Raw genomic sequence first — 18,935 nt, forward strand, 5'->3', positions numbered from 1 at the left:
TTAGGAATTTTTGATTACTAGGATCCCATATTTTATAACCGTTAGGTGCATATCCAACTAATATGCCCTTACTTTTTCTGATTTTATTATGAACATATACGGTTGACCCAAAGACTCTTAAATATTGTATTTTTGGTTGTTTGTTGTGCCACAATTCATAAGGAGTTTTATTTGCCTCGAGAGCTTTAGTGGGGCTTATATTAATAAGGTTTACTGCTGTTAAAACAGCCTCACCCCATAGGGCTTTATTTAGGTCAGCAGCAATGACCATGGTCCTGGCCCTTTCAGTAATGGTACGGTTCATCCTTTCAGATATACCGTTTTGTTGAGGCGTGTGACTAACAGTCAAATGATATGTAATGCCCTTTTGGCTACAAAAATCTTTATATTCATTCGATAAATATTCACGACCATTGTCGCAATACAAATTGACGATCTTTAGATTAAAATGGGCTTCACACTTTGCTACAAAGAAAGACTTTGTAGCAAAGTGTGTAGGGAAAACATCAGATTTATAAGTTATTAAATAAACAACTGTATAATGAGTGAAGTCATCAATGAATGTCACAAAATAATTTTTGCCATCTACAGTACTAGGTTTAATTGGTCCACACACATCGGTGTGAATGATAAAAAGGGGGCGCTTTTCATGATTTTTAACTTTCGCTTTAGCGAAGGGAAGTCTAGACTGTTTACCATAAATGCAAGCTTCACAGATATTATCTGTAGGTTTTATTAATTCAAGATGATTAATGTCATCTATCATTTTATGTGTTTTTAATTGAATGAATTTTTGCTTGCTTATATGACCAAGTCGTTCATGCCATATTTTGTAATTATTATTTATTACAGATTGACTTCCTAAATTTACCATGTTTTTACACGCTTTAATTTTTACAGCTGTTAAACCATTAAATGGCTTACCTGTTAAAATGGTTACATCACCATTTTTTATTGTGACACCTGCCGCATCAAATATAGTCGTCATTCCCTTTTCCTGCATCCGACGAACGGAAAGTAGATTGTACGGGACGTCTGGGCAATACAGCACATCTTCCAACGTTCCGTGATGTCCTAGATTCGTCTTCACTTTTACAGTACCTCTTTTTGTAGCAATGACGGAAGTATTTGTCTTGGCGACGGCAATGTTGATTGGTGGTGATAATTCATGGAATTCAGTAAAAACTCCGTCGTTATTTATTATGTGGTCTGTGGCCCCGGAATCCAAAATAAATGTAATTTGATTGTCATCATTTGTTTCTGACTGGTACTCCGTGCTTCCAATCATAAAAATAAAACCTTGATTAGCACTGTCGACATTGGTTTGAATACTTTGGATTGTTCGGGGACGATCTCCTTTTTCTATCATCCTTTTGTAGAAATAACAATCCTTCTTCATATGATTGGTACGACCACAATGGTCGCATTTTAGGTTTGAACACTTATATTGACGTCCAGATTTAAACTTATTTTTATGACCATTTTTCTTGAAGCCCTTTTGTGGTTTATATTTGAAATGACCCGCATTTTTCTTGTGAAAGGAAAAGTTTTGATTAGAACCACTTGATCCCGGAACACTAACACTCAGAATTTTTGTACTGGTCGCATTATCACTATCACCTTTAATTTTCACTTCATAGTCTAAAAGTCTATTTTTGACAAAGGTTAAATTCAGGTTGTCTTCGTTGAGAGTCTCTAATGCTGTTATGAGACCATCATAAGTCGAAGGGAGAGTTAGCAGAAGATGTGATACTTTGTCCATTTCATCTAATTTCGCACCCGCCGCAGTTAATTCCGTTATTATTTCTTCGAATGTGTTAAAATGTGCGATCAACGTTTGATCACCTTCCAGTTTTAATGAAAGGAGTCGTTTTCTTGCTGCAAGTTGCGTGGCCAAACTTCGTCGTTCATAGATAGCATCAAGTTGATCAAAAATGGTTTTGGCGAAACGTACCTCTTTCGCGAAACTCAAGAATGCATCACTTAAGTAGTCCACAATAACACCTCTCGCCGTGGAGTCCGCCTTTAACCAGTGTTCGTCTGGCAGATCTGGGATTGCATCTTCAACTGCATGAAGAATATTCAATTCACGCAATAGCGACTTTACTCGAAATTTCCAAATGCTATAGCGTTCTCCGTTGAATTGTTTGATGTTTCTTTTGTCGATCTTCTCCATGTTTTACACTTGGCACACCGGCACTTTTGTACCTTAATTTAACTTTCACGGTCGATTACAGATATTACACGATACCTGGGCCCATAACCTATGGGACTTAGGTGTGTTTAAGCGCAGGTTTTGATATTTAAATTAAACTAATTATCGAGAATGAACTGATTTATTTGAAAGCAGCTATATGACTAACTAAGAAAAACGACAAAAACGCATGGTGTGACAAAAATAGGGAGTCACAAAAACTCACTCGCTTACATAAGTCACAATGGAAATAATGCACATCCGTGACATTGAAAAACTGTACTTTTTGTACAATAATAATTCAATATTCTAACAATTCATTTATCCCCTGATTTTAACTGGACTCCCCAAATTGTCGAACGAGTAAATTTTGCAATGTTTCTTTTCCCATGAAAACTGTTATCTTTGTGTTATGTTCGGACCGGGGGCGTACCTGCATTTTCAAAGAAAGGTTGGCAGATTTCACTTGAGGAATGTGGTACCATTCTTGCCGACAAAGCAACAATAAAATTTACAGCTGACCAGCATTTGCGTCGCAAAAGAACGGTATTTAAAATATTTAGTTGAAATTATTTTAAAATTAAAATTCCTAATTTATCGAACCTATTCGGACCGTTACAGTGTATAGGGCCCTAAACAATAAGTAAATAGTTTTTCCATGGAAAATTTGCGAAATGTTACTTTTTCTGTGATCACTATGGTAAGATGCATTTTTCCATGGTTTACTTCAGGACAAAACTAACAATTGCTCACAGTGTGTAGAAATGATCGTGGGAAAAATTTCTCATTCTGCCCATGGGCGTGAAATTCCTCACTTTAGTTCATTCCCCTTGCCCTTACATTATGTCCAGTATTATGAGTTATGACCTTTGCTAATAATAACTTTTGCAGCTTTCAATTTTTAATATACTTTGTTTTAAATTTGAATTTATTTTTAATGTTTTGTTCTTTTTATTTACTCTGCACATACCTACCTACACATGATTCGATATTTCAGAAAGATTCTCTCGATTTTCCTTAATTTTATCAATTCACCTGTATTTTTTCAGTTACACGTTTCTTTCAAAGATCTTACTATTCCAGCGACTTATTTTGGGTATTGGGTAATACTAAAATATCATATTTTTTTCGTACCCAACAACCATCGATCTGAAAAATATGAAAAGTGAATGAGTAAGGAAAACTATCAAAGTTTTAATAAGATAAGACCGTAACCCATATTGACCCACTGTACTCAACGTGTGTTTGTTGTTGTTTTTAATATTCGAAAGAAAATGAACTAGGTACTTATTATTTACTTTGCCAAGTACGTAGAGAAGTGACCCACATAACATGTGAGTCCAACGCGTTGAAACCACTAAAATGTAATAGTTATTTGGATTACTAGTCCAGAAAATGATATTTTGCGAGTGTGAGTGGTATTGCGTAGCCAAGGCGCCTAGCCGCGGCGAGCAACACGAGCACTGGACAACATTTTTCATGCCGACAAATTTAAATCATTTTTAAAAAGTAAAAAATTTGTTACACAGTCTAGGACTGGTTTACAAATCTATGAGGGGCATGATGACCAACTCAATAGACCGGGACCAATGGCTTAACATGACTTCCGAATCGCGAGACAGAATATAGCCTTTTTTTTCTATTTTTTTAAATTTCGCCCTGGGTCGGAATCGAACCCGCGACCCTCGCGTCCCTGAGCCGAAACGGACTCCCTTAGGCTATATTCTGTCTAATAAATAATAATATTTCATCCGGTGGATTTTGAATCATGCAAAACCGTCAATAACGGCCGGCGGCATGAAATATTTTTATCATCATTGATCATAACTACTACCTCTAGGGAACTCCAAAATTTTACGTACGTATTCAGCCAGATAATTTTTATCAGAACATCATGTAGAAATCATACACTTTTCGCCAGAAATGCGAAATGCATTTCGATTTCAATGGCATCGAACATACATACTTCGGATATCGCTAAATATAACAAAAATTATCAAAACGTGAATAACAAACCATTACAACTTATAAGTGTTCACTTCTTAACATTGAAGGGCCAACTTGCTTGCGCTATTTTTGATTTTGACATCGCATCAGACATCATGGACGCGGCCAGAATGGGCGTTAAAGACTACAGTGGCGCCGGTTAAATAATAATTTCGTTATTTCGGTTTTTTAGAGGCATTATTTTAATAGGGACAATTTAATTATTAAATATTTCGTGTAATTGAAAAATAAATAGTGATAAATGCTTCAAATAACCTTACATTTCACTCGATCGAGTCGCCTGTAGACATTTCTACTCCTAGGACTTGAAGTACTTCTACTCCGCTCAGGAAAAAAAGCCACTTTAACCGTTTCTATGGAGATTCACAATGGCGCGACTTTCGACCGCTTGAAGATAAAGAATCTTATTTAGTGGTGAAACACTTTAAATTAACTTATATCGGCTGTGTGAAAATGGTGTCAAAAAGGTCGGATAAACTTTTTAGCACATATTAAGTACTATTCACACATACCGAAAAAATAACAAAAAATTGGTACTATCTTTTTTTAATGGTATATGGCCTCTTTAACGGGCAGTATCAAATTGCGGCGGCGGTCAAGTCTTAGTCTTTTAGGGAGTGGGCAGGTAGACGATTATAGATAATAATTAATAACTATCCTTTACCTCTGGTTTTTGAAAAATTGAAATACAAAAATATCGTTGGTGGACAAGAAAAGTGACGTTGTGCATTTTGATGTTATAAGGATGTTACAATTCTTCTCGATCAAATCAGTCAAGAAATTATAGAAGCCATCAAGCTTGTATCAAATGGAATCGCCACCCAATGATTATAACATTTAGGCCCGGTTTATTCACCTTCAAGTAAATTTATCTGGCCAGTAGTTGCTGTGATTTAGAATCAGCTATTGGTGGATCCATGGTAATTACCGTTCAGATAAAGTTACTTGAAGGTGAATAAACCCGGCCTTAGCCAAATATTTGATACGACTTGATGTATTGCCTTTTCGAAATCTATAAGTATTTGGGTAGGCGCAAATGATAACTGAGCACAAACTCGTTACGAACTGTAAACAGTGCTCATAACTCTGAGCAGTTTTGTCCGTCAAAAAAGCGAACACAAGAGGCACATAATTAGTGCGATTCTGTTTCAAAATTTAGCAATATTGTTATTGAACAACATTGAGTTTGCATAGATCCAACCAATCAACAGCATTATTGCATGGCAAATGCAATAATACGTTGTTTCACTGGAACATTCGTGAAAACCCTTCTTGTGAATGCGGTGCAGAAAAAGAAACCATCCAACACATTTTGGAAGAATGTCCCCTTACTAAATTCCAGCAAGGTTTCTCCAAACTACATCTACTTACCGAAGACGCCCTAAATTGGCTACAACAAATTAAAAACATATAATTTACCATAATTATTTTATGAATTTCGAATTTTAATTGTAATTTTCTTCATACGAATATATATATATATATCAACAGCTTCATATCATAGCAACTACAACTTTGTTATATAGCAATATTGGTAAATTTTAAAACAGAATCGCACCAATTGTCCATTTTTATATCCGTGAACAGTAAATAATTGTTTAAATTTTTTTTCCTGAAATCGTCAAGAAAATAGGTCATTTCAAGACGCAGTTGGATTTTGAAAGTGTCACTTTTCAAGCCTAGTCAGTTTTACGATTTTTGCCTGCCGAGGCATTTTTACTTTGCATGTAGAGAGTCATTTTACTATAATGGTTATCGTTACCTAGGTGACTGTGTCCGACGTGATGCGATAGAATTTTATTTTTAAAAAGCGATTTCAGAAAAAATTTAATACATTACGCAGCATGAAAGTGTCTGTGCGTGACTCGGAGGCTTGAAGAAGTACTCGGACGCTTCGCATCCTCGTATTCTTCAACACGCCTCCTCGTTTGCAAAGTATCACTTTCATGCCTCGTAATGTAATATAGTTACTATTGTACAGTGTGAAAACGTACCGTCCACGTATATTTCTGACGATTATGACAAAAATTTCAAATTTGTGTGGCAAGAAAAAAATATATGTAATATGTATGTTTTTCTTTGTCATTCACCTGAAGAAAATCCCGATTTCGATTAGTTTTAATTTGAATCGATTCAAGAGCATCATGTACATCGCTGATACATCTGGATAATGAACTGAGAAGTGCAGTACTAACTGAAAATTTCTAAATGATAAGCCGACCCCTTATTAAGATTATAAGTGCTGTAGTTTACATCAGGTTATTAAGACCCAAACTAACCGTGCGCTGCAATTTTCATATTTAGGATTTTAAAATCGTCATTCTCGCTGCAATTAGACATCGCCGTCTTTAACAGTTACAGAAAAAGACTTGAAACTAAAAATTCCTTTGTTAGATCACTTAAGTATGGTATTAGTTGTATGGTTTACATTGTCATAAAAGTATTTTATTGAATTTTTGTGTTCTATCTAAAAGAATAGTTTGGTTTTAATCAAGTTAAAGTTAGTGGATAAAAGTGCTTTAAATGTGCAGTAGTATATGACAACATTGTAATAATTTTATGGTTTCTTTTGAATTGTTGTAAAAATATCAATTTCTGGTTTCCAAGGAAACATTTGTACTTGTACTTTCGGGCGTATCCGAGTTCATCCCGGTGGTCACTTCTTTACCTGCATAACCCTTTTTAACGGACGAGTTCCTCCCGAGGTTATCGGGGATTACTGCGTAAGGTAATCGACGGGTGGTAGCTGAACTAGATTATAATGACTAGTATTTTGCTTGAAGTTGGCAATAAATACACTCATGAGAGGGAGAAACAATTTTATTTACAAGGGTAAATTAAAATGACATACGACATTTACAAATTGCACTCTATTTATGTATATGATATGAGTAAAGACCGGATAAAAAAGCATAAAAATTTAAGAAATAAGCGCTTAAAATGGCACATCATTTTGTCAAAAAAAGCATATAAAAAGCCTAAAAAGACATAAAAAAGCACATAAACCCAAAAATAAAGCTTAAAAAACTGAAAAACGTATAAAATTTTATTAAAAAATACTTTTATTATGAGCATACCAAATTGTATTTTAACATAACTACAAAAATAAAATTATACCTTATTCTTATGCTATGGTAACAATCTTCCTATACTTAAGTAAACTTTAAACATATTTTGTGTACCTAATACAAAAGTAATCAACAAAAACCATATAAGATTTAAAAGTCAGATTCTTGTTCCTGCTTGAAACAGCTGACAATAAGATGTTCTATACTGGCCATTGTGAAATTATGCCTCCTATCACTTAAGATGTTTTTGTACGCTGAAAAACTTCTTTCTACATCGACACTAGTGATAGGTGCGTATTTCAATTTAACAATTATGTCAGAATCCACATCGATATCAGCTTCTCCATTTCTGATTTTACAGATGTCCTGCAATTTAAGAAAAACTTCGTTTTTTGAAACTGTTTCTGTTTTTTTTTTAACGATTTCTCCTATTTTACCCGGGACAGAAAGAATCCTCTCTTTAAATTTCTCAATAATTTTTATCGATTTAGTTAACAACAACTGCTGTTTTTCAAGATGTTCTGTAGTTTTGCTCACAAAATTGTAGTTGGCTTTAATAAACACCAAGTTGTTTTGTAACTCTCGACGTTGCATAACTTCTTTGCAGTCTGTTATAGCTTTTGTAGTTGTATCAGTAAAATCCAAAACAATTTTCTTAAAATCTTGAAAATTATTTGCATAATAAACTGTCGCGTCCAACCAAGTGCCCCATCTTGTGAGTACTGGTTCCGGAGGCAGCGAAACATTAGGTAATGCCCTTTTGAAGTGCTGTACTCGTAAAGGTGTTTTCACGAAAATTTTCTCACCACTTTTTACCAACTCGTTAACTAATGGAAATTGTAAGCGAATTGTTTCAGCGATCCGATTAATGCCATGCGCCAAGCAGGTACAATTGATTAATTTCTCATAAAAAAATTTAATATTAGATGCCGCTTTAACCATGTATGGCGCTCCATCTGAAAGCATTAACAAAATCTTGTTTTTTGGTTGGTACTACATTTGGTAGGAAAAACCTTGCCAATTCTTCAGTAATAAATTGTGAAATTGTTACAGCATTGGTTTTATTCACCTGTTCCCATGCATTGTAGCTGTGCCGGCATATAATAAATAAATTAGGTACACAAGCCCTAGAAATTAAAATCTATGAAAAATTGAAAAATTAAAATTAAGTTTTATATAAGCATAAAAGTCGAAAAAAAGCATGAAGATAAAAAATAAGCGTAAAACTACAAAAAAAGCAAAAAAAGCGCAAAAAACATAGTGTCAAATAGTTTGTTTTTATACGATTCATAAAGAAATTAATTGATTTTGTTGCTGCTTTTAATTTTTGTTGTAACCGTAAAACTTATAAATCCGGTCTTTAGATATGAGTATACAGTAAGTTTTTTTTAAGATTGGCCATAGGGTTTTACATGCAAATTTTTCAACCCACGTTAACTTTATTTTTGTGAAAATTACAAAGCCTAGCACTGATTTTATATTAAACAATAATATTATCTAGTCATTAAAAAAAAAACTTAAGGTATATCTATTTTTGCAATAAAAAAAATTTTTTTAACACATCTCCAACGTATACGGTTATCACTTATTACATAACCTTCTGGCTTGACAAAATTTCGCACCATGATCTACAAGGTAGCCTTTTTCACTTAGTTCCCATTCTGACGTTTTTAAAGAAATAATTAAACTAAAAATTTTACTTTGAAATGGGCTTATTTATAAGTGAGATTTACCCCTGCATCTCACCAAAATAGAGATGGTTTTAATCATTGGTCGCAAGAAGTATGTCTTCTTATAAAGAAATCTTTAATTTAATATTTTAGGAAAGGCAAGGTAATTCCTAATTACCCCATTATTCTTATCACCAGCGCTAATCCCTTACCGTCCACTACCTGCTACAAGACTTGAAAATTTCTGACCGCCGCACAGAGGGGTATTGGACGGTCAAAGTTGATCAAAAGTCGAAAATTTAAAATGAATTTCATATAGTTGGGCAATGTAACCACAAAAAAATACTCTTTTTAAAAAGATTAAATTTGACCCTCATGCCATTTAAAAAAAATCAAGTTAGCCTTGTATCTTCAAAATAAATGATGTTGAAAAATTTAAAAAAATCTTAGATGATAGATTTTAAATACTTCTAACTGTGTGCCAAATTTCAAGAAGCTCTGCTAAACCGTTGTGAAAATATTTAGCGGTGTCCATACCTCTAGCGACCCTGTATATTTAAAAATAATAGGTGTGTTTTGGTGATTTTTTTTCTTTTTAAATCACTTCTGTATAGAGGTTAGTACACGTAAAAATTAGAAGTGGGCCTTGGAAGACCTTGGAAATTAGTTTAAAACACACCACTTTTACAACATACGTTATTTATAACTTCCAGTTGCAATTCCTTTGTGTTAATGGTATTAAAAAAATAATCAAAACGCTTACTGACTCGAGTCCATCACAGAAATCTTTATAAATACAGAAAAAATTGACACTGAAACTTCGTATAACCAATAACGTATAGCAGGGCAGAACATAGCCCTGAAAGACAATAAGGTTGTCTGGGCGTCCGCCATCGTTTTTTTTTTTGAAACCGGCAAATAACAACATACTTTATCTATTACCCCACTACATGGTTCAACTTAATGAAATGAAATTTTAAATTTTCGACTTTTGATCAACTTTCAGCGTCTAATACTCCTCTGTGCGCCGCGCCGGGAGGAACTCCGCTACCGCCCTAATTTCGACTATCGCTATTGAGGTAACACAGCGCAATGTTGCCGCTTTGGTCATTACTTTTTAAAGAATTACTGGCTACACGATGTCTGCACAAAAAAATTTCCTTCAAATTAGTGATCTCTGAAATATCCCCCAACTATGCTTAAAGGTTTATCCGACCTTTTTGACACACCAGATATATAGTTTGGGAACGAGAAATTGGAACTTTAGCTTCTTCACTTGAGTTTAGGGTAGGTTGTAAAGATTATAATATGGAAGATTTACGATAGTGGTCAGTTTTTGCCTGCCGAAGTGCTAGTCTAGTATACCTGCTAGTTATTAAAAAGGGATGCCGAATATCCGGTAGAGCTCGTGCCAACTCTCATGATCGATGACCTTGACAAAAGCTGCGCGAAGGCGGAGCCTAATTTTGATAAGTGAAACGTGAAAACATCGGTCGTTTGGTTAGAAATTTCAGAGTGGCGCCAAATTTAAATGTTGCACTCTCCAACGGTTTGGACTAGAATGCCCGACTTGTCGTCAGATAAATATCAACATAAATTAGTTCACAAGCCTGCAAAATGTAAAGTGAATGGAAACAAAATTTTCAACGCTTTCTTAAAAGGTTTTTATTTATTTACTTAAGTCAACAACTCACAACCAAAATCAGCTAGATTTGAACTAGAGCTACCCCCTTGAACTTCTTTTTCGTCAACCTGTTCTTCATCTGATGACAGAAAGAAATCAGACTCGTCACTTTCTTCGCCATTAATGGAAATTATTAGGTCTTCAACCTCATCCACTATATATTCCCTTTTCATGTACTCCACTTCAATTTTCTCCACATGAGAACAAATGTTCTGCCATTGTTGTACAGTCACTGCTTCAAATTTCGCTTCTGCCAATTTCCTGACATCATCCAACTTGAACGTTGTGTTGTATGCTGCCACATGATTTTTCACAAGCGCCCATATTTTCTCGATGGGGTTTAGCTCCGGATGGTATGGTGGCAACCTTAGAACTGGTATGTTCGACTCCGCCAATATTTGATCTATTTTATAGATTTTGTGTACAGGCTTGTGAACTTTAATTATACCATACAATTCTGCCTTGGTGCATTTCTGTTCAAAGAAAATTCCTCTCTCCATTAGCCACTTTTGCATGTCAGCCTTTTTCCATGCAGACGTTGGACTTGCTTGTACTGGCACATTGTGGTAGGAAGCATTGTCTACAACCAGCACAGATTTAGCACTAACATTCTTCACAAATTTTTCGGTCAGCCACTTCATAAAATTTTCGCTGTTCATTTCATGATGGTAATCTCCACTTTTTGTCCCAGATTTAAAAATTGTCAATGCATTTGGCACAAATCCTGTTGCACCTCCTGCGTGCAGAATAATGAAGCGTGATCCTTTTCCCACTGGGGCCTTTAAACACCTATTGGAACCATCATCCCATGCTTCTGGTGAAGTGTGCAAACTATGTAGATATGTTTCGTCACAATAAATAATGTTCCACCCTTCTTCTCTGTACCGCTTTATCCTCCTTAAATATTCTACCCGTTTCGCCTTGATGTCAAATTTTTCAACCAATGTTTTTCTGTTGTCCTGTGTTTTCTTCCAACGGAAACCAATTTTATGCACCAGACGTCTAAATGAATGGATTTTTCCTGTGAAATTAACACCTTCTTCATCTTTCACTGCTTCAAATACAGCCTTCATTGTTGGTCTTCTTTTGTGAATATCTGCGTATGTATAAATAATGTTTCGAATAATTTCCTCTTCGTACTGATCCACAGATTGTTTAGGCTTCGGTTGATTAATGTTCTTCCTCGGAGAAGTAAATTTGGAACCTACTGGTTTGTTTTCGGCTTCCTTAATGATCCTTCTCCGAGTGCAGATTCCAACACCAGTAGCTTCTGCAACCCTTTCTTGTAAGCGGTTTAATGGGATTGAAACTTCTCCACAGTCTTTTTCATTTTTCATAAATTTATACACATTATAAATTATTTCCCGTCCTTGACTGTGAACCACTTTCTTTTGATTGCTCATTCTGATGAATGACACTCAAAGATTCTGTAAAGAGTACAAGTATTTTTGGTTAAAAATCAAGCACAATTAAGTGTGTTATACCGAGTGACTATAAATGATTGAAAATTATTTTGTTATGTTGGTAACACATTTGAAATCTTTAGTTGGCAACATCGTTGGCATGACACACGCAATTTTTAAAATTGAAACAAACGTCAAAAAAATCTAAATCGACAATGTACTTCGTGACTTAACCTAACCTAAATAGAAATGATTGACAGATGATCCACGAGAAGACTTGCACTACCAACTGCATCAGTGTTGCCAATCCACTATTTTCCTTCAATCATTTATAGTCACTCGGTACTTACAATTGCAATTATGCAGATTAATGGAGTCTTGAAAAAGAGTGTTTGTAAACTCGGAATAACAATAATGGAACGGAAATCAAAACAACAAGGAAGCAAACACGGAGAGCGGAGGTTAATCACGAAGATCGGACAACACAATGAAAACCACAGAACACCTAAGATAAGAACTGATTTCCCTATGTTAAAGGTTGGCAACGGAAAATACAACGCTCCTGGTAGTCCAGTGGCAAACTAAATGACCGCGGGAAAAATTTGAACGCAACAGTCTTTATAGTGCTCCCTTTTTCAGATATAAGTTTTTTTTAGTTGTCAAGATATTAAAGTGTAAAAAGTAAATTTGGTTTTAAAAAAACCAAATATACTTTTTCACTTTAAAATCTTAACAATTTTAATAGTAGGAAAATAAAATTAAACACATATATATTTATTAGTTATATATTGAACGAAAAACCGACACAAATAAGAAAAAAATGTAACAAGATAAAACTCTAAAAATTCAAGAAAACAGATAAACAACAATTTAACATTCACTTGAAAAAAGTAAAAAACAAATCACAGTACTATTTACATTTCAGTCTTAATATCCCTCGGATACTGCGGAATACTTCTACTCGCGAATTTACGCTTGTTTGTCAAAACTTCACTTTCACCTGTTCCACAATAATTATGGTCTTGAAGATGAAAACTGGAAATGCTGTCCATTATTTCACCATCTTGAGAATGTGAGGAAGGTTTTTGATCCAAACCTTTGCAAACCGCGGTCAATGTTGTAGACTGATGACATCAACAACTACAAAATCTTCATTTGCAGAATGGTCGTAAGGTTTTGGTACAGAACCGGTGTTTAAACGATCCTTTCTTTCATTCACAAAACTATTGCCTCAAAATGATGTTCACAAATTTTCCATGCACCAGTTGATGGATTCTGTATATTTACAAGAATACTTCTTTCGGCTAACAACTCCCACGACTGAAAAACTTTAGTTTGCACAGTTTACATATCAAGTATGGCACTAATCCGAAAACTTTCGGGAAATTTGCCAAGCATCCTTGGCATAACCCAAAACGAAACACACAACACATCACACAAGATGGATGCTAGTTCGCAAACTCGCAAAGGCGCAAGCTCACAAGAGTCACTAGATGACAAGAATGACATTTGCCTGCGCGGTTTATTCAAAATTCCCCCTCTCGCTCCGCGCCCCGCCGGTGGCACCCACACTTTTTCCGCTGCCATTTTGCCAATGCCAGTTTCACCCCCCTGTATGAAAACAAACATTGAAAATCCAAGATCCAAAACAAAAAGTCGAAAACACCCCGAGTTTTGCATCCCGGAGTTTTGTGGTGACAGTACCCATGTTTTTAGTTCGACTCGTACAGCCGCGTTTGTACGCATTTTGGTTTCTGCGTCATCGATCATGAGTTGGCACGAGCTCTAATATGCAGATTGTTTGTGCCTCCTCGAATGAAGTGCTCATAGTCGTAAATCTCCATTATTATAATCTTTACAACCTACCCTACACCCATTGCAAGTGAAGAAGCTAAAGTTCCAAATTCTCGTTCCCAAACTGTAATTATGTTTGGTACTTTTCTTATTGTACTTACATTATTTTTATAATTTGTAGATGCAATCAGAGCACATTGGCAACACTGTTAAAGTGTTAACCTGCAAACTGTCACTTTGTAACGTAAGCCCATTTGACATTCATGACACGAAAAGGAGAAGAATAGAAACATTTTGTATCCAACACGAGAAGAAAGTTCTTTTTCCACTCTTGCTCGTGAGTTAAATTTCGAGCTCAAGTGTAAAAAAGATACATTTTCTTCTCTAGTTTAACAAATAACTATTACCTACTCGACTTGCATGAACCATAGGTGGAGATTTTCAAATATTTGGGCGACTGGGGTAATCGAAAAGACAGTGATTACACTCACCCCATCTACCTACTTGTTTACTTGTTGAACGTCGAGTTGAGTAGATACTGGGGCAAGTACTTGTCCCAATTCACTGTCCTCTTTTTCTCGCTCTATGTGAACTAAACTTTGACTTTAATGTGTTTATATGAGTGCTGGCCCCATGTTTAAGTTTAAAAATATTTATTGTTTTCAACTGTTATAAATTCTCATTTTTCTCCTTTGTAAACTACCTCCTAACTGCGCTAAAGCAAAAAATAGCAGATAACCAACCGTTGCCCTAGACAACACATTCAAAGTGACATTTCTTGAAAAATTTGTCAAAACTGTCAAAAGCAAATTCGAAATCATTTTTAAAAGATTTGGAAGCTTTAGGGACGTCGTTTCAAACAATAACATTTTGTATGCAACTCGTTTCTTTGCAAATTGGGCTTTTCTAATTGCCCTCGAGGCCTTAAAATCCTCGCTACGCTCGTATTTCAATCAGGCCTCTCGGGCAATTAGAAAAGCCCAATTTACACAGAACCTCGTTGCATAAATAACTATTACAATTAGGTTTGCAGATTTATCAAGAGAATCATTTCCGTTCACAAATGTCAATTGTGTTTACCACCACATAAATTTTGTCGTGCAGACAGGTGTTTACTCAGCTTTATAACAACTCTTCAACATGTGGTTTACCTTATTAATTATTGTTTCTTTTAACGATGGAAAAATAATTTTCCTTTTCTTTCCTCTTTTAATATAATTTTAATGTTGTTTTTAACATGAGATATTAACACTAACACTTGTATCGGGCCTTCAAATAAATATATATTTAGAGTAGGCGCAGGCTACATTCTAATTCTGTTAACAGTGTAAAGTAATTTTTGTAGGTAACCAATTATTCTCCGGAGTTACACAGGTTACATAGTAAGCTTTTTCTCAATTTCATATTGTCATATTCCGTGGAGGGGGAATAGGGAGAATGCACTACAAAAGTTAAAAATATTTTCTAACCTAATTTTATTTCGTTAAAATGTCAGTCGTTTCTTGTGTCATTTTCTACGCTGGAAAAATGTTGCAAACAATTGAATTTCCATAGGTTGCTCCAAATATGAATTTATTTGAAGGCCCTTTATAAATCTCTAAGCGCTTTTTCTTCTTGTTAGGCGATCAGAATTTTTTTCAAATATAACAGCCTCATTATCAGTATTTTGAGTTATAAAATAATGTTAAGTCGGAGTTGCATATTTTACAAATCAAGAAATAATGTTGTTCTAACACTAATATCTTATACTGTTTCTATGGTGCATTTGAGCTCACACCTTATGTTTCCCATAAAATACGCTTTTCACTTATAATATCCCTAGTAATTATTATTATAATTAATTATTAATTATTATTATAATTTTCACTTATAATATCCCTAGTAATTAGCCCTCGTGTTCCACTCGGGCTAATTAATACGTTTTAGAAATGCATTCGAAAAAATTTCCGGAAATAATCAATGCACGAGGGCATATTCGGTAAGAAAATCGCAACGACACGGACATTATGCTTCTTAAATTATAAATTTTTAAATCGTACGACACTCATTAAAGACCAATAGAAAAATTAGTTCACGAGCCATAACCAAGACAACAACAAAATAAATGATTTTGATTGGCTGAAAAAATTTCCACTTATTAATTTCATGTTGGGTTAGCTATAGAAACGACACCGAATTCTGTTTTTCTATTGGTTATTTTTAAGTGTCGTGCGATTTTCTCTATAAGACACGTCGTCAATAACAACGTAGGTATCTTATAGAGTCATCAAATACGCTCACACATATTATTCAGGTAACATTTTATTCATAATTTTTACAGTAATTATCTCAAAAGTGAAAAGTACAATTATTGAATTGGAACTGCCATATTAGCTTCGTGCTCTTGTTCCTAACATCTTCTTCTTTAACTTCTGCTGCTTCATCCAATGCAAGTGTCCGGCCATCGAAAACTGGCAATCTTTACATTTTCTTAAAATGATTCTTGCCGTAATGTGAATTAACTTTTAATGAAGTTCTTCACACTTACCCCATATCAAGAAAAGCCAAAATGAGATCTTCCGTTACCTCTGTGATGCTTTTTTTATTGTTCCGGCCTTGAAACGAAACATACACCTTTTCGTATATACTTTTAGACTTCATTGGTAACAAATTGCCCCTTTTTTCTTATTTGTTTTGGAACGTTTTGGCGCATGTCAACGATGAAAATTGTTTTTTTCCAAATGTGTTGATATTATTACCATAGTACCCACGGCAACCTTCGCATTTTGTGTATTGTGACGCGACTCGAATAATTTCAGAATTTATTAAAATTTCTGATAAGACGTTAGTGTTAGAAAAAATCTTGAAGACAACGCATGTTTTATAGTTTAAAAATCTCGGTCTATTAAATCCTCGCTCCCTGCGGTCGCTCTGATTTAAACTACGACCTGGATTTTTAAATCGTCTATGAAACACTTGTTGTCTTAATAGCTATAGTGTTAACTTGGAAGCTGAGTCATCTGAAATAGATAAAAATTCGAGCAGTAAGCAGTGCGCAAGTTATAATATACTGTTTTGCTGTAAAAGTGTAAATAAGAAAAGAACAAAATTTAGAAAGTTCTACATCTGCAAATTGTTTTGTGTCCTCTGCTGTTGCATTAACAAAGTTCTCAGTTGCGCACAAAATCAATGGTGCAGCATGAAGCAAATATAAAAATGCTGTTCTCGAATTACTATAGTACTTAATTTAAACATATTTTAGTAACTGCACCTCCATGCTTCGAAGCAAGCAAATTTCCTGCAACCAACTGCAACGAATATTACCAATGTGTACCTGTTTGGTGGTGGTGGGAACCAAGATTGCAAATATGTCCAGACGGCCAAGGGTTCGATAAGTCATCTTTGGAATGCGCTTCTGCTGTTTCACTAGAGTGTTATATAGCGACAACCTCAGTACCAACGACAACGATACCACCTGGTAAGCATAAACACAATTTATTTTAACATTTTGAGTAATTTTGCCAAATATAGTTACAGCGCCTTCATGTTTTGGACCTACGAAATCTCCAGCTGCAAATTGCAATGAATATTATGAATGTGAGCAAGTATGGTGGTGGTGGGAACCTAGATTGAAAACATGTCCAGAGGGAGAAACATTCAACACAATATTAAATGACTGTGACCCCTCTGATCCTCTTAACTGTTATAATTTAACAACAATCTATACACAAACAGTTGCAAGTAGTGGCAATACAAAATCAACGCTTACGGCGAATTCAACAACAGATATAGATTCTACGAGCACCAAGACACCGCCTGAATCAACAACTGCTACACAACGGGGAACAACAACAGTTGCTACACTGAGTACAACAGAAGGATGCTCTACCCTTTCAACAACAACAAGAACAATAGAAACTTCAGGTACCTAATATAGTTATTTATTCACGTCATAAGTCCGGTAAACCAAAGTTTACGGTAACGAGTGAAGAGTCTGGAATTTTGAGACGAGCTACTATAAAAGTTTACCTAACGTATAACATAATGGGTTTTATTTCGTACTGTAGACAGTAAATCATTGTTTTAATGTATGTATGTATGTATGTATGTATGTATGTATGTATGTATGTATATTTAGTACCTATACAGGTTTATAAAGTTATCCGGATTTTTTGATATTTCCACGAACTTATAATATAATAACTAAAAACTAAGCTAACTAAATAAATAAAACAGTAATTCAAAACCAATAACAAATTAGCAATTATCCCTCCCCACATATTGTCCTTCTTCTCCACTCAACCTTCTTCATCCATTCGACCCCTCTTCCATCCTCGTTCAACATTTCTTCTCTACTCTCATCTCTCTCTCTCTCTCTCTCTCTCTCTCTCTCTCTCTCTCAATTCTACGCATTTATTCAACAAATACTCTATCGTCTCCTTTTTTTCTCCACACATCCTGCACATTCTAATCCTATCCTCATTCCAATATTTATTCTCTCTCTCCTCATTTCCACACCTAAATCTTGCTATTATCACTCTCTCTTCCTAGGTACTTTGGTAGTTCTTCCGTTATTATTTTTTCATACTTTCCATTGTACCTAGATTCCCTAATTCTCGTTCTTCTTTCGTGCACTTGCGCATCTCTGTCTCTCTGCACCAATTCATCTGTCATTGCTCTGCCTCCCTCTCGCATTCTTTCTATCTCCGCTCCTGCATACACATTTCTTTCGAAATATGCCTCCCTGTCTTTCCATACCCCTTTTCCAATTTCTTTCCTTTTTTCTTTCAGACACTCTTGCAAAATTCTACACTCTCCTCTCTTTATCACTCTCTCCTCAAATCTTATTGCTCTCTTTCCTGCTTCTATTCTTATTCCATCCCTTTTTGTTTCCTCCATCACTATATAGCCCGGTGTCTCTCTATCAACTCCTAGAACCCATTTCAAATATTTTCCTTGCACCCCTTCCAACCCTTCTTGCTCTCTCCATCCCCATATTTCCGCTCCATACATCATCACGCTTTTCAGCAGACTATCCTTCTAAAGTCATGTCCAAATTTTCTCTCTGCTATCCCCCATACCGCTCCTATTATCTTAATTGGTTTTTTCACTAACTCTCTCACATGTGCTGCTGCT

At 35.2% G+C, this 18,935-nt stretch overlaps 2 protein-coding genes and 2 long non-coding RNA genes across 16 annotated transcripts in view; 1 reads left to right on the top strand and 3 right to left on the bottom strand.

The window, feature by feature from the left end:
• Positions 1-18,935, top strand: part of LOC138134663 (mucin-2-like) — a 53,282-nt gene that overhangs the window by 9,668 nt on the left and 24,679 nt on the right. For all 13 annotated transcript variants that reach the window (XR_011160787.1, XR_011160788.1, XR_011160796.1 and 10 more), the window contains exons 4-5: positions 17,062-17,277; positions 17,331-17,723. Coding sequence is in view for 1 of the 13 variants with exons in the window: in XM_069053053.1 (XP_068909154.1) it covers positions 17,062-17,277; positions 17,331-17,723 (609 nt within the window). In the remaining 12 variants the exon portion in view is untranslated. The remainder of the gene's footprint in view (positions 1-17,061; positions 17,278-17,330; positions 17,724-18,935) is intronic.
• LOC138135267 (uncharacterized) lies at positions 10,147-12,519 on the bottom strand. Its single transcript, XM_069053967.1, has 2 exons — positions 12,377-12,519; positions 10,147-12,050 (listed from the first exon to the last, which is right to left on the bottom strand). The coding sequence occupies exon 2, from the start codon at positions 12,024-12,026 to the stop codon at positions 10,617-10,619; it is 1,410 nt and encodes a 469-aa protein (XP_068910068.1). The 5' UTR covers positions 12,027-12,050; positions 12,377-12,519; the 3' UTR covers positions 10,147-10,616.
• On the bottom strand, positions 12,798-14,315 carry LOC138135268 (uncharacterized). The gene is made up of 2 exons (XR_011160907.1): positions 13,123-14,315; positions 12,798-13,061 (listed from the first exon to the last, which is right to left on the bottom strand). It is a non-coding gene; the product is annotated as an uncharacterized lncRNA (long non-coding RNA).
• Positions 16,104-17,108, bottom strand: LOC138134665 (uncharacterized). The gene is made up of 2 exons (XR_011160799.1): positions 16,348-17,108; positions 16,104-16,289 (listed from the first exon to the last, which is right to left on the bottom strand). It is a non-coding gene; the product is annotated as an uncharacterized lncRNA (long non-coding RNA).

The sequence above is a fragment of the Tenebrio molitor genome, chromosome 7, assembly GCF_963966145.1.
Source record: "Tenebrio molitor chromosome 7, icTenMoli1.1, whole genome shotgun sequence".
In the NCBI taxonomy this organism is placed as follows: domain Eukaryota; kingdom Metazoa; phylum Arthropoda; class Insecta; order Coleoptera; family Tenebrionidae; genus Tenebrio; species Tenebrio molitor.